Raw genomic sequence first — 14,074 nt, forward strand, 5'->3', positions numbered from 1 at the left:
CATTGGAGATGTTAGGAGTGAGATTTATAAATTGAGAGCAAGACAAGTTGCAAATCTATTCAAACACTTGAAGTTGTAGGGAGCTTTCAATTTAGTTGTAACGAAATAGGTTACATTTTTCAATCACGTTGATGCAGTATCGTTTCAAATGAATGAAATTTTTCCAGCCTTTTCTGCTTTCACTGTTTTCCTTCCTGCTTTCCTGTGAGCATTTTATCTCTACATGGTTTATGCCCCACAAAAGAAACCTGTCTCGCTCCCTTCTGAAAGACACAAGATATATGGGAAAGGCAAGCAGGCAATATCATTTCTTCAGATCGTTACCTAATTGGCATGGAAGAGATTTTTTGGTTTAAGTTATAGTATTGATTTAGCAATTAAAGTTCAGGTTACCAGTGGCTAATTGCCACAATTCCAGTGTAACTTTCTGACTTGATAGCAAAAAACTTAGGGGGTGGGGGGGAGGTGAAATTCGTTAGCGGCCCGTTTGGGTTGTTAACTTTTAACTTTTTGAAAAGTTAGCGCCCAGCGAAATTACTTGCAAAATTGTGGGAAATTGGGTGGTTTCGCCCCAGGTCTGAAGTGGGCGGTAAATGAGGCACTAATGGCCTCAGTGGGGCACTGCAGGGACGCTATTGACAGAGAGTTACCCAATTACAGCTGACTTGCTCCAGCTCATTCCAGCATTTAAAGGGGAGGTAATTTCAAGCTGCAGCTGCTCATTTTCAGCATTGCTGCACTTTTGAGCCAAATCTCTCAGCAACTCAGACACCTTTGTTCAATGACTGGTGCGAATCTTGCTGGAAGGGTGAGGACCACGAGCTTCAACAATGTGGCATTGGAGACACTGGTGGGGGCTGTCGAGAGAAGGAGTGAGTCGCTGTTCCCTCCCTCTGGAAGGAGGCCATCGCCACAGGTTTTCAGGGCCATGTGGCGAGAAGAGGCCGAGGAGGTGTCGGCCAGCACTGTGGTAGATAGAACCCTGACAGAGTGCTGTAAGAAATTCAACAACCTCAGTCGGGTGGTGAAGGTGAGGACAAGCTTCCTCACCTCCTGCATACAGCCTCTGAACCACTGTCTGTGTACACTGTGCAAACCACCACTCCCCCACCACTCAACCACCAAGCATCTGCAGCTGCTCACACTCACATTCCATCTCACGCCTTGCCTACATTCACAACTATTTACCCACGGCAGGCATATCTTCCAAATAATTAGCTGAACTCTTACTCACACAAGATCCTTCCTTTTGCAGGCCAAGATGGCACATAACAGGAGGGAACAGCAGCGGAATGAGGGGGGTGGGGGGGGAACCTCAACTGCCCAGACTGCTGCCACCCAGCCTGAGATGGTGCAGTCTACAGCCGGGCCTTCTAGGCCCAGAGCTGGTCGAGGGCATCCTGTAAGGCCATCTGTAGTCTCTGGCCCTGACACACAGCAGCCTTCCACCAGCCATGCTGCAGCCACAGGGGACACAATGCGGAGGAGCACTAGAATAGGTAAAGCAAAGAGGGGATATAAAGAAGTGTACAAGGGTGATTCTTAAATATATTATGATACAGTTAATTGTTTTTACATACATTTTTATTTGAATGTTTCATCTTTGCTGTTGTCCCTCATTTCAGTTTTGGGGCTTTGGTATGGAATGGCAAATTGATGTGATGGGGATGTCCAGAGGAACCGGGAAGTGGGATGGAATTCACTGGGACTGAAGTCTGATGAGATGGTCGCGATTGAGTGGCTGCCTCCTCCGCTGTTGGTGTTGCTGCTTCTGCTCCTCCTCGTCCTCCTCCTTTTGCTGCTCCTCCTCCTCCTCCTGAGGTGGTACGGCTATGCCTGGTGGCAATGGCTGTGCCCTCATGATGACCAGGTTATGCAGCATGCAGCAGACAATGATGAATAGGGACACCCGCTCAGGCGAGTACTGGAGGAGGCCTCCCGAGCGGTCAAGGCAGTGGAACCATTGCTTGAGCACTCCGATGGTCTACTCTGATGTTCCTAGTGGCAGCATCGGTCTCATTGTATGAGAGCTGGGCAGGAATGTTGGGGTTGCGGAGGGGAGTCATGAGTCACATAGAGAGCGGATAGCCCTGGTCTCCCAGCAGCCAGCCTGCCAAGATAGCGACCATTGACGGTGAGGTTTCTGCGTGGGTAGTCGCACACCAATTGCACGTTCAGTGAGTGGAAGCCTTTGTGGTTATGGAATACCTCAGGATTGTTATGCGGTGCCCACAAAGCGATGTGGGTGCAGTCAATGGCGCTCTGGACCATGGGGAAGCTCGCTATCCTGACGAAGCCACATGCACGCTCGTACTACTTCTCTCTGGTGATAGGGAAGGAAATGTAGTCCCTTCTCCTTCTGTACAGAGCTTCTGTGACCTTGCGGATGGAGCGATGGACGGCAAACTGGGAGATGTTGGAAATGTCTCCTGTTGCACACTGGAAGGATCCAATGGCATAGAAATTGAGCACGATGGTAATCTTGACTGCCAAGGAGAGAGCCGTTCTCACCCTGGTCTGAGGTACGAGATCTGGTTGCAGCAGATGGCAAAGCTCTGTGACCACGTCCTTGCTGAAATGCAGCCTTCGAACACACTGTTCCTCAGTGAAATTGATGTCGGGAAACTGTTGCCAGAATACCCTGGGAGGGTAAGGCCTCCTGTTGCCTTCTCCCTCTGCCCACATTTTTCTGCCTTTGTCCCTGCCTTGCTCTCTGCCCTGCCTAAGAAGCCTCCGAAGGTGACGTCAGAGCAGGAGGTCACGTGCCAACACAGCCCCCTTGAAACGATATAAATGTTGTCATTTCAAATCTGCCTTCAATGAAACAAAGGAATGGTTAAGAGGCACAACAATTCTTGAAGTGAAAATGGCTTAAATCTGTCCAACAGCCACTCTGCCTTTGTGTTGCCAAGCTGCAAAGAGTAATGGCCGACAAAATTTGTTTGTAACGGCGCTTTTAAATAGCACTCCTCCAGCCGACTCCCAGTTACAACTAGACAGCTGAAACTGTTGTTGTTGGCGCCAGTTGGTAAATGAGGGGGCGTGGCCGAATTTCTCTTCTGGGGCGGTAATGGGGCGCTGCGCATGATGACATCATCATCGCTGGGTGCAGTCAAGCGGGGCGTTAATGGCAGGAGCGGGGCGCTACCTCTTAGCCTTTCCGCAAAACCCCCGCCCAATTTCCCAGGGGTGGGGTGGGGCGCTGTTCTTGTCACTCCCGTGCAAAAACCCATTTGTGTCAGAGGCGCTAACAGTAGGCGCACACGAGCCCAATTCCTCCCCCTTTGTGATACTGCAAACAAAGGGTGGCTAGGAGTTTAATGGGTTCTCCCAAAGGGAAATGCTGGCACTATTTGGGTTAAGTTTTTGATTTTAAACGATGAGGATATTAGATTTAATTTTAATGAATTAACTCACGTTCCCACATCACAGTTCTGGGATTTACTGGACTGAGTGCAGCTCGAGTCATAACAACTTTTCAGGAGCCATGTGCTTTCCTTAACACATAGAGAATTAATAGTTTCCAGCGAGTTCAGTTGTGTTTATCTGGCCAGATTCATAGGAACAATAGACCATAATTTCAATCTGTTACCAAGCACTATGAGAAATATCATACAACTACAATGGTAATGTTTTTGCCGATTTTAATTTATTTTTCAGTATTCACACACATATTCTTCCATTTATATGAATTTGTATTGAGATAGGAATTCGTTCCTTTTGAGCATAAAGTTGGTATCTGTTGGTGGATTATTAACGACCACCACACGTTAAAAAATCCACGCATAGGCGTCTTCCACCCTTCAAGATGTAGTTCGGGATCCGGACTATTAAGTCCTTCACTGAAACACCTGTGAACTCATCCCTTTTCGGCGTGGAAGCAAGTCATTCTCGTTTCGAAGGACTGCCTATGATGATGATGATTTAACAAGAGGAAAAATTCTTCACTTTAACAGAACCAACAATGAGAGTAGATAATTCATCTGAAATACTGACTATATTATCTTAAGTCAGGTCTGCTGGACAGTGCATAAAGTACTTTCAGGGGTAATACATGCACAGTATGCCTTTATTAAATTGGCTACTGAGTATGCACGATGTAATTGCATCATATCATCATCAGATGATAAGATGTGCAAAGTGTTCTCTCCTTTTTTCAGCACATTGGGCTGGATTTTGCTGTACTGATAACGGTGAGGCTGTCAGCACTCGTCGGAACTGCAGGGTAAAATGACAGCAATCTCTGACGTCCGCACATGCACAGTTAAACATGGAAATCTGGAAGTTGTTGTTAGTGATGCCCTGCTCCTCCACACACTGCGCTGATGGAATCTGCACAGAGATCACTGTAATGGCATGAACTTAGGGTAATTACCCACTGGTCTCCTGTTAAAGACAGATGAAAACTTTAGGGCTTGTACAATCAGGAGTAACTGAGTTTTTAATTCTGTAATAAATGATGATTACCACTGAACAACCTCTCTGGCCCTAAAAAAAGAATTAAAAAAATGTGGAGTTTCATTCCCTCAGAAAAAAATAAATTTTGTAGATCTAAAAAAGAATGTTTTTTTTTTAGTTGTTCTGTTTTTCTCATGTCTCTCCTTTAATCCCAGTCTTTATTTCACTTCCTGTGCAATGATTTAAGGACACGTTAATTTGCAACACCTAAAGCTCTGATTGGACACCCTTAATGACAAGTCCTGATTGCTAATTGGTTCTCTTGGAGAATAACACACCTAACAGTTTTTCTTTGCAAAGTGTAATTCGAGCCATTCTGCCGACTCCAGACAGAACAGAGCTCACTTGCAACAGACAGGGCTCACTCTCCTGGGTTAAGATTTTCTCCCACCCCCCCAAAGAAGTTCCTGCCCAACCCTCCATGTTCCTGACCTCCTTCCCCCCCCAGCCTAAGTGCCTGACCTCTTCCACCTTCCCCCCGCCCTCTTCCCAGCTAGCCCAAGTGCCTGATCTTTTCCCCCCAGCCCAAGTTCATGACCTCCTCCCCTGCCCCCCCCCCCAGCCCAAGTTCCTGACCTCCTCCCCGCGCCCCCCCCCATCCCAAGTGCCTGACCTTTCCCCCGCGCCCACCCCCCAGCCCAAGTGCCTGACCTTCCCCCCGCGCCCCACCCCCAGCCCAAGTTCCTGACCTTCCCCCCCGCGCCCCCCCCCCCAGCCCAAGTGCCTGACCTTACCCCCGCGCCCCCCCCAGCCCAAGTACCTGACCTTTCCCCCGCGCCCCCACCCCCAGCCCAAGTTCCTGACCTTCCCCCCCCCGGCACCCACCCCCAGCCCAAGTGCCTGACCTTCGCCCCCGCGCCCCAGCCCAAGTTCCTGACCTTCCCCCCCGCCCGCCAGAGTTCCTGTCCTTTCCCCCTGCCTGACTCTCTGACATTCTCCCCCTGCCCAACTTCTTGACCTTCTCCCACTGTTAAAATCCCTGGTATTTTTCCCCAGCTACCCTCCCGCCCCCCCCCCCCCCCCCCCCCCAAACTGGGTTTCTGATCTTCTTCCCCAACAAGTTCCTGACCTCCCTGACTACAGCCCCCCCCCCATAGTTGGGGCATTGCGTGTGGGTCACAGATTGTTTATTGGGTATGAAGTGAATAGTTAGTGTCATGACTTCCGGATTTCGTCCAGTCCAATGATGTCACTTGCCATACACAAACCGAGCTATCCGAGAAATCAACCAGGTGTAGGGGGAGAAGAGGGAGTACGTGGTTTGGGTTTAAAGCGGATGGGGTTGGAAGAATGTGATCCGTCTTACCATCTGGATCACCTTCACGCTCTCAACTCGCCCCCCCCCCCACCCCTTTATACCCGGAGGCACGTTCTTCTGCCATCTCCACTGTGCTCTCTGTGATCCCATCGTCTATCAATCGACAATATATTTGCACAAAGTGTCAGACAATTGAGTCTCTGGAACGGAGGATTTCTGTGCTCAAGGAGCAATTAGCCACATTCTGCAGCATCAGAGAGAATTCGAGGTTCCTGGATTATACTCCAGAATATGGTCACCCAGGAGGCAGTACAAAACAGTTCAGGACACACAGTAAATGGAGAAAGATAGGTGGGCCATAATCTGCAGGAGCAGCAGAGAAAGCCGGAACTGAAGTGCAAGGAACCCCGGCATTACTAGAACTGTCAAGTTGACACATTGGGTTATAAATTCATCTTGACTTCAGTGGAAAAGAAAATCAAACGGACTGCAACAGGGGCTGCCGATTCACTATCGACAGGTTTTGCACTACTGCCCAGGTCTAATTTATACCCCGTAGTGTTAGACAAGTATGAGGCGAACAATGGCTCTGAAGTTTGAGCAGCATTGGGGCACTGACAAGCAAGGGACTAACAAAGGAGTAAGAGGCAGGTGGACTACAAGAATAGAAGAGTGCCAACAGTGACAGATGCAATAGTATCAATAAGCTTTTTTTCAGTCATGACCGAGAGTCCCAAATGTTATGTTGCCTCCTTGGTGCTAGGGTGAAAGACATCATGGAACAAATGGAAACATTGAGGAAGATTGGAGGGGGGGGAACAGACAAAATTTGTGGATCAATATTTGTTGAAAACAATAACATTGATAGAAGTGCATTGACATCTTGCAGAAGGGGTTTAAGGAATTAGGCAAGGGTTTAAGGAATTAGGCACCAGTTTGAAAGTCAAGACCTCAAGGTTGGTAATCTCTGGATTGCTTCTTGTGCCATGTGTGAGACAGGTTAGGAGAGGAAGATTAGGAAGGTCAACATGTGGCTGGTTGGATTCATATTCTTGGGGAATTGGAGTGAGATCTACAACAAGTGAACAGCATTGACTTGAACGAAAAACATCGCGAGAACAGCAGCCGATCGGAGGGGAGATAAGGAGAGCGCGAGAGGAGCAGCGCTGTGGCAAACCACCAAGCAGCACGAGACCTGACCCGAGGGACACTCTCCCCAAGCAGCGCGAGACCTGACCCGAGGGGCACTCCATCAAGCAGCACGAGACCTGACCCGAGTGTCACTCCACCAAGCAGCGCGAGACCTGACCCGAGGGGCACTCCCCCAAGCAGCGCGAGACCTGACCCGAGGGGCACTCCTCCAAGCAGCGCGAGACCTGACCCGAGGGGCACTCCCCCAAGCAGCGCGAGACCTGACCCGAGGGGCACTCCATCAAGTAGCACGAGACCTGACCCGAGGGGCACTCCCCCAAGCAGCACGAGACCTGACCCGAGGGGCACTCCCCCAAGCAGCATGAGACCTGACCCGAGGGGCACTCCATCAAGTAGCACGAGACCTGACCCGAGGGGCACTCCCCCAAGCAGCACGAGACCTGACCCGAGGGGCACTCCCCCAAGCAGCATGAGACCTGACCCGAGGGGCACTCCATCAAGCAGCACGAGACCTGACCCGAGTGTCACTCTCCCCAAGCAGCACGAGACCTGACCCGAGGGGCACTCCATCAAGCAGCACAAGACTTGACCCAAGTGTCACTCTCCCCAAGCAGCGCGAGACCTGACCCGAGTGTCACTCCACCAAGCAGCGCGAGACCTGACCCAAGTGTCACTCCACCAAGCAGCGCGAGACCTGACCCGAGGGGCACTCCCATCAAGCAGCACGAGACCTGACCCGAGGGGCACTCCATCAAGCAGCACGAGACCTGACCCGAGTGTCACTCTCCCCAAGCAGCGCGAGACCTGACCCAAGGGGCACTCCATCAAGCAGCACGAGACCTGACCCGAGTATCACTCCACCAAGCAGCGCGAGACCTGACCCAAGGGACACTCCCCCAAGCAGCGCGAGACCTGACCTGAGTGTCACTCCCCCAAGCAACACGAGACCTGACCCGAGTGTCACTCCCCCAAGCAGCGCGAGAGGAGCAGTCCAAACACCAACTGACCTGAAGACAAGACGTAGAAAGCACCAAAATCAAAGTGTGATGTCACAGGAAAGAAGGGAAGCGATTGGTTGGTGAGTTTTTGTCTCTTTTCTGGGGCATTGGTTTGAATTAAGAGCTGGGATTAAAAACAAAACTTGAAAACTTAATTAACTAAATACATTAAAGATGGCAGGACAGGCGATGTTTTTCTGCTGTTGCATGTGGGAGCTGGTTGCTCCCATTGAGGTCCACGGTGACCATATCTGCAGAAAGTGTCTGCAGCTTGAGGAACTTCGGCTCCGTTTGGATGAGCTGGAGTCCGAGCTGCAGACACTGCGACACATCAGGGAGGGGGAGAGTTACCTGGACGCTGTGTTCCAAGAGGCAATCACACCCCTTAGATTAATGAATTCAAATTTGGTCCGTGGTCAGGGACAGGAGGATGTGACTACAAGCAAGGCAGATATGGGAACTCGCAGATAGGGGAGGTGCAAAGAGACCTGGGTGTCATGGTACATCAGTCATTGAAGGTTGGCATGCAGGTACAGCAGGCGGTTAAGAAAGCAAATGGCATGTTGGCCTTCATAGCGAGAGGATTTGAGTACAGGGGCAGGGAGGTGTTGCTACAGTTGTACAGGGCCTTGGTGAGGCCACACCTGGAGTATTGTGTACAGTTTTGGTCTCCTAACCTGAGGAAGGACATTCTTGCTATTGAGGGAGTGCAGCGAAGGTTCACCAGACTGATTCCCGGGATGGCGGGACTGACCTATCAAGAAAGACTGGATCAACTGGGCTTGTATTCACGAGTTCAGAAGAATGAGAGGGGACCTCATAGAAACGTTTAAAATTCTGACGGGGTTAGACAGGTTCGATGCAGGAAGAATGTTCCCAATGTTGGGGAAGTCCAGAACCAGGGGACACAGTCTAAGGATAAGGGGTAAACCATTTAGGACCGTGATGAGGAGGAATTTCTTCACCCAGAGAGTGGTGAACCTGTGGAATTCTCTACCACAGAAAGTTGTTGAGGCCAATTCACTAAATATATTCAAAAAGGAGTTAGATGAAGTCCTTACTACTCGGGGGATCAAGGGGTATGGTGAGAAAGCAGGAAGGGGGTACTGAAGTTTCATGTTCAGCCATGAACTCATTGAATGGCGGTGCAGGCTAGAAGGGCCGAATGGCCTACTCCTGCACCTATTTTCTATCTTTCTATGTTTCTAACTCGAGGTAGTGATGGAGGAGCCTCAGCCCTTGCTCTTGTCCAATAGGTTCGAGGCTCTTGCTCCCTGTGTGGACGAGAGCAGGGACTGCAGGGAAGATGAGCAAACTGACCGCAGCACAGGGGGCCATTCAAGTTGGGGGATTAAAAAGAAACATTGTAGTGATAGGGGACAGTATCATTAGGGGGATAGATACTGTTCTCTGCAGCCGAGAGTGTATGTCCCAAAGGCTGTGTTGCCTGCCCAGTGCCAGGGCTAAGGACATCTCCTCAGGGCTGGAGAGGAACTTGGAGTGGGAGGGGGAAGATCCAGTTGCCGTGGTCCACGTGAGTCCACAACGACATAGATAGGACAAAGAAAGAGGTTCTGCTGAGGGAGTAGGAGCAGCTAGGGGCCAAATTAAAAAGCAGAACCACAAAGATAATAATCTCTGGGTTACTGCCTGAGCCACGAGCAAATTTGCATAGGGTAAAGAAGATCAGAGAGTTAAACACGTGGCTCAAAGACTGATGTGGGAGAAATGGGTTTTGGTTTGTGGGAATTGGCTCCAGTACTGCGGTAAGAGGGAGCTGTTCTGTTCAGACAGGCTGGGACTAAAGTCTTGGCGAATCAAATAACTAGAGCTGTTGAGAGGGCTTTAAACTAATTAGTGGCGGAGAGGATTCAGGTGAACGAAAATTTAAAAAGTCAAAGAGAAGGGTACCACTGGGGGAAATGAAAACCAGAGCGTGATAGGAAAGGACCGAATGTATAAACATAATGTTGAGATGTCCTTAACCCTGACACTGGGCAGGCAACACAGCCTTCGGGACTCACACTCTCGGCTGCAGAGAACCGTATCTATCCTCCTAAAGTGGGGTCAAAGCACGGAAAAATGGTTAAAAAACAAATTTAAAAGCTCTTTACCCGAATGCATGTAGCATTTGTAACAAAATAGATGAGTTGGCAGCATAAATAGATACAAATGGGTATGATCTGAGGGCCATTACAGAGATGTGGTTGCAAGGTGACCTGGACTGGGAACTAAATATTCAGGAGTATTTGACAATTTGGAAGGACAGACAGAAAGGAAAAGGAGGTGAGGTAACACTGTTAATAAAGGATGAGATCAGTGCATTAGTGAGAAACGATATTGGCTCAGAAGATCAAGATGCAGAATCAGTTTGGGTGAAGATAAGGAATAATAAAGGGAGAAAGTCACTGGTGGGTGTAGTCTATAGGCCCCCCCTAACAGTAGCTACACTGTTGGAAGAGTATAAATCAAGAAATAATGGAGATTTGTAAAAAAGGAATGGCAATAATCATGGGCGATTTTAACCTTCATATTGATTGGACAAAGCAAATTGGCCCGGGTAGCCTTGAGGAAGAGTTCATAGAGTGAATCTGGGATAGTTTCCTTAAACAGTACGTTGTGGAACCAACCAGGGAGCAGGCTATCTTAGATCTGGTCCTGTGTAATGAGACAGGATTAATAAACAATCTCCTCGCAAAGGATCCTCTAGGAATGAGTGACCATAACATGGTTGAATTTCAAATTCAGTTGGAGGGTGAGAAAGTTGGATCTCAAACCAGTGTCCTAAGCTTAAATAAAGGAAACTACAAAGGTATGAAGGCAGAGTTGGCTAAAGTGGATTGGGAAAATAGATAAAAGTATAGGACGGTTGATGAGCAGTGGGAGACATTTAAGAAGATATTTCATAACTCACAACAAAAATATATCCCAATGAGAAGGAACGACTAAGAGAAGGGATAACCATCCATGGCTAACTAAGGAAATAAGGGATGGTATCACATTGAAAACAGGGGCATACAATGTGGCCAAGACTAGTGGGAGGCCAGAGGATTAGGAAACTTAAAAGTCAGCAAAGAACGACTAAAAAAATGATAAAGAGAGGGAAGATAGATTATGAAAGTAAGCTAGCACAAAATATAAAAACAGATAGTAAGCGTTTCTACAGATAAAAAGGAAAAGAGTGGCTAAAGTAAATGTTGGTCCCCTGGAGGATAAGGCTGGGGAATTAATATTAGGGAACAGGGAAATGGCAGAGACGTAGAACAAATATTTTGTATCGATCTTCACGGTAGAAGACATTAAAAACATTCCAATAGTGGATAATCAGGGTGCTGTAGGGAAAGAGGAACTTAATACAATCACTATCACTAATGAAGTAGTACTCGGTAAAATAATGGGACTAAAGGCGGACAAGTCCCCTGGACCTGATGGCTTACATCCAAGGGTCTTAAAAGAAGTGGCTGCGGAGATAGTGGATGCATTGGTTGTAATCTACCAAAATTCCCTGGATTCTGGGGCAGTCCCAGCGGATTGGAAAACTGCAAATGTAATGCCCCTATTTAAAAAAAGGAGGCAGACAGAAAGCAGGAAACTATAGATGAGTTAGCCTCACATCTACCCTTTACAAATCCATGTTGGCTATCTCTAATCAGCTCATTTCTCGAAGTGCTCAGTCACTAGGTCCTTAATTATAGATTCCAATAACTTGACACAAATTAATTATTTAGCAAGTCTGCCATTTCCTTATTTTCTTTTGCAATATTACCTGCATCTGTGTCAAAGGGCCCGCATTACCTTTGACTAAATACAATTGTAAACACCTTTTGTGTTATCTTCATCTGCCTCGTAAGTTTCTTCTCACATGCCCTTTTTGTAGCTCTTACTATCTTTTTTGTCTTCCTTTGCTGATCTGTTTATCTCTGCCAGTCCCCTTGATCTACATTATTCTTTGCACTTTTGTATGGTCTTTCCTTTAATTTAATGTTATTTCTCACCTCTTTTGTCGACCATGGCTGTTTTATTTGGTAAGTAGAGCTCTTGCCCCATTGGGGTATATGCTGGTCCTGTATTAAGCTAAACACTTCTTTTGAACACTGTTCATCTGTAGTTTTACTCCATAACAAATTTGAGCGGTTTGCTGTTGTCCATCTCTGGCTTATCACATTAAAGTTAGTCTTACTAAAATCTTAGTAGCTGTTTTACGTTTCTCCTTTTTAAACCTATCATAGAATTTGATCATATTATGATCACTGTTAATAAATATTCCTTTACTCTTCATTATTAACTGAGTCTGGCTCATTACTCATTACTATATCTAGTATCGCCTGCCCTCTTGTTGGAATCAAGAAGGGCACTACAGTGGGCATGGCTGATTGGCTTGTTCATAACTGGAGTCCCAGCAACTTTAATAAAGGATTGATTTTATTTTTAAATGTTTACATTTACTTCAGTTGCTAGTTACAACTTTTAAATGGTTAGTTATTTAAGCTTGATTATATTTTCAGTCAGTTGTGGAATGTGATTGATCTCAGCTAACCACATGACCAATTCTATGCAGTAAGCTTGAATGAATTAGAAAGCAATTTTGAACACTATAATCGTGTTCATGTGTATAAAATAGATGATAGGTTTTTTTGTACATTGCCTAGCTGTGGAAGTATTTTATATTGAAAATTCTCCCAGCCCCTGAACTAATGTTCTCTTTTCAGCCACATCTGAAAATTGAGATTCAATCTACCAGTTGTTAAATGAAAGACTCCTTAACCTAGAACGATTTTATAAAACCCTAACAAATGGTTATTTGGTATTTTGAATGTTACTCTTGTTTTCTTTAATTATGTTTTCAGTATGCCTCTAAAAACTGTTGCAGAACCAAAAATAATGTTGTTTTAATTATCTTTTTTCTAGTACTTTCATTCCAGACATTGGTAAAACCCAAATCGTAATTTACATAGTCTAATATTTAGAAACGTCTTTGTTGTTAATTAAATAGATGTTACCCTGTAGCCACTTTGACAAGAAATCTAAATCTAGGAACCTAAGTGACTGTTTTTTATTTTAAAAAGATCATTACGTTCTTAGATTTAGATTTCTTGTAAGTATAATTAATTATAAGGCAAAATTTGGAAGAGAAGAATCTAACAGAAAAAACAGTAAGCACGGATTAAAAAGTTGTAATGGCAAAATATTTTTCAGACTCTCCTCAATGATCCTCTTTATATTGGATTGAAACACAAGAGAGTTCGTGGGCAGGAGTATGATGAATTGGTTGATGAGTTCATGCAAGCAGTCACAGACAGGTAAGGTGTTGTAACCCACTGTTTCCCTGCAGAAAATTAACTGTGATTCATACTATGGTGGCAGTCCCTGTTTAAATAAATTTTCCATTGCGCATAAATGCATCAGACCATTGGAATATCATGTCAAAATATGTTTTATTTAAAGTGTATTGTGTAACTTTAAAACAGCAAATAGGTCCTCATAATTCGGTATTTGAGAAGATGAATGAACCTGGGTGACCTTTTTTTTTATTTATAGAGATCACTTTTATTAGCATGTGATGAAAAATATATAATTTTAAACTTGTAAAGGAAATACTCAAAAGGATTAACAGGGTAAAGGATGATGAACTGGAGTTTGTTTACACAACAAAATGAGGGAAATGTCACTGGAGCAGCTCTTCATTCTAAAAAAAGAGGCCCATTTAAACGTAAATCTGATTATTACATTTCATATACCTTAATTTCTGTTAACATTGATAAAATTTGCTAATCGGCTGCATCGCCCCTGCCATTAGCACTAAAACGGACCTCATCAAAGACACATATTACATCCTATGTGACTATCCTTCCTCATCCTTCTGGACCTGTGTGCAGTCTTTGACACGGTTAACCACACCTACCCATCTCCCATGCCTCTCCCTGCTTGTCCAACTGGGTAAGACTGCCCTCGGATGGTTCCATTCTTATTTATCCAGTCGTAGCCAGAGAATCAACCACAATGGCTTCTCTTACCGCTTCCACATCATTACCTCTGGAGCCCCCAAGTAAATATTCTTAGCCTGGCCTCCCATTTCTCATTTACATGCTGCCCCTTGGTAACATCATCGAAAAATATGACGTTAGGTTCCACATATACGCTGACGGCACCCAGTTCTACCTCGCTACCACCTCTCTCGCCATGATCTTATTGAATGGCGGAGCAGGCT

At 46.3% G+C, this 14,074-nt stretch overlaps 1 protein-coding gene across 2 annotated transcripts in view; it reads left to right on the forward strand.

Annotated features, from left to right (window-relative positions):
• LOC139275066 (NADP-dependent malic enzyme-like) overlaps positions 1 to 14,074 on the forward strand; it is a 279,205-nt gene that overhangs the window by 187,763 nt on the left and 77,368 nt on the right. For both annotated transcript variants that reach the window (XM_070892011.1, XM_070892010.1), the window contains exon 7: positions 13,063 to 13,166. In XM_070892011.1, the coding sequence (XP_070748112.1) occupies positions 13,063 to 13,166 (104 nt within the window). The remainder of the gene's footprint in view (positions 1 to 13,062; positions 13,167 to 14,074) is intronic.

Source organism: Pristiophorus japonicus, chromosome 10, assembly GCF_044704955.1.
Source record: "Pristiophorus japonicus isolate sPriJap1 chromosome 10, sPriJap1.hap1, whole genome shotgun sequence".
Taxonomy (NCBI): Eukaryota; Metazoa; Chordata; class Chondrichthyes; family Pristiophoridae; genus Pristiophorus; species Pristiophorus japonicus.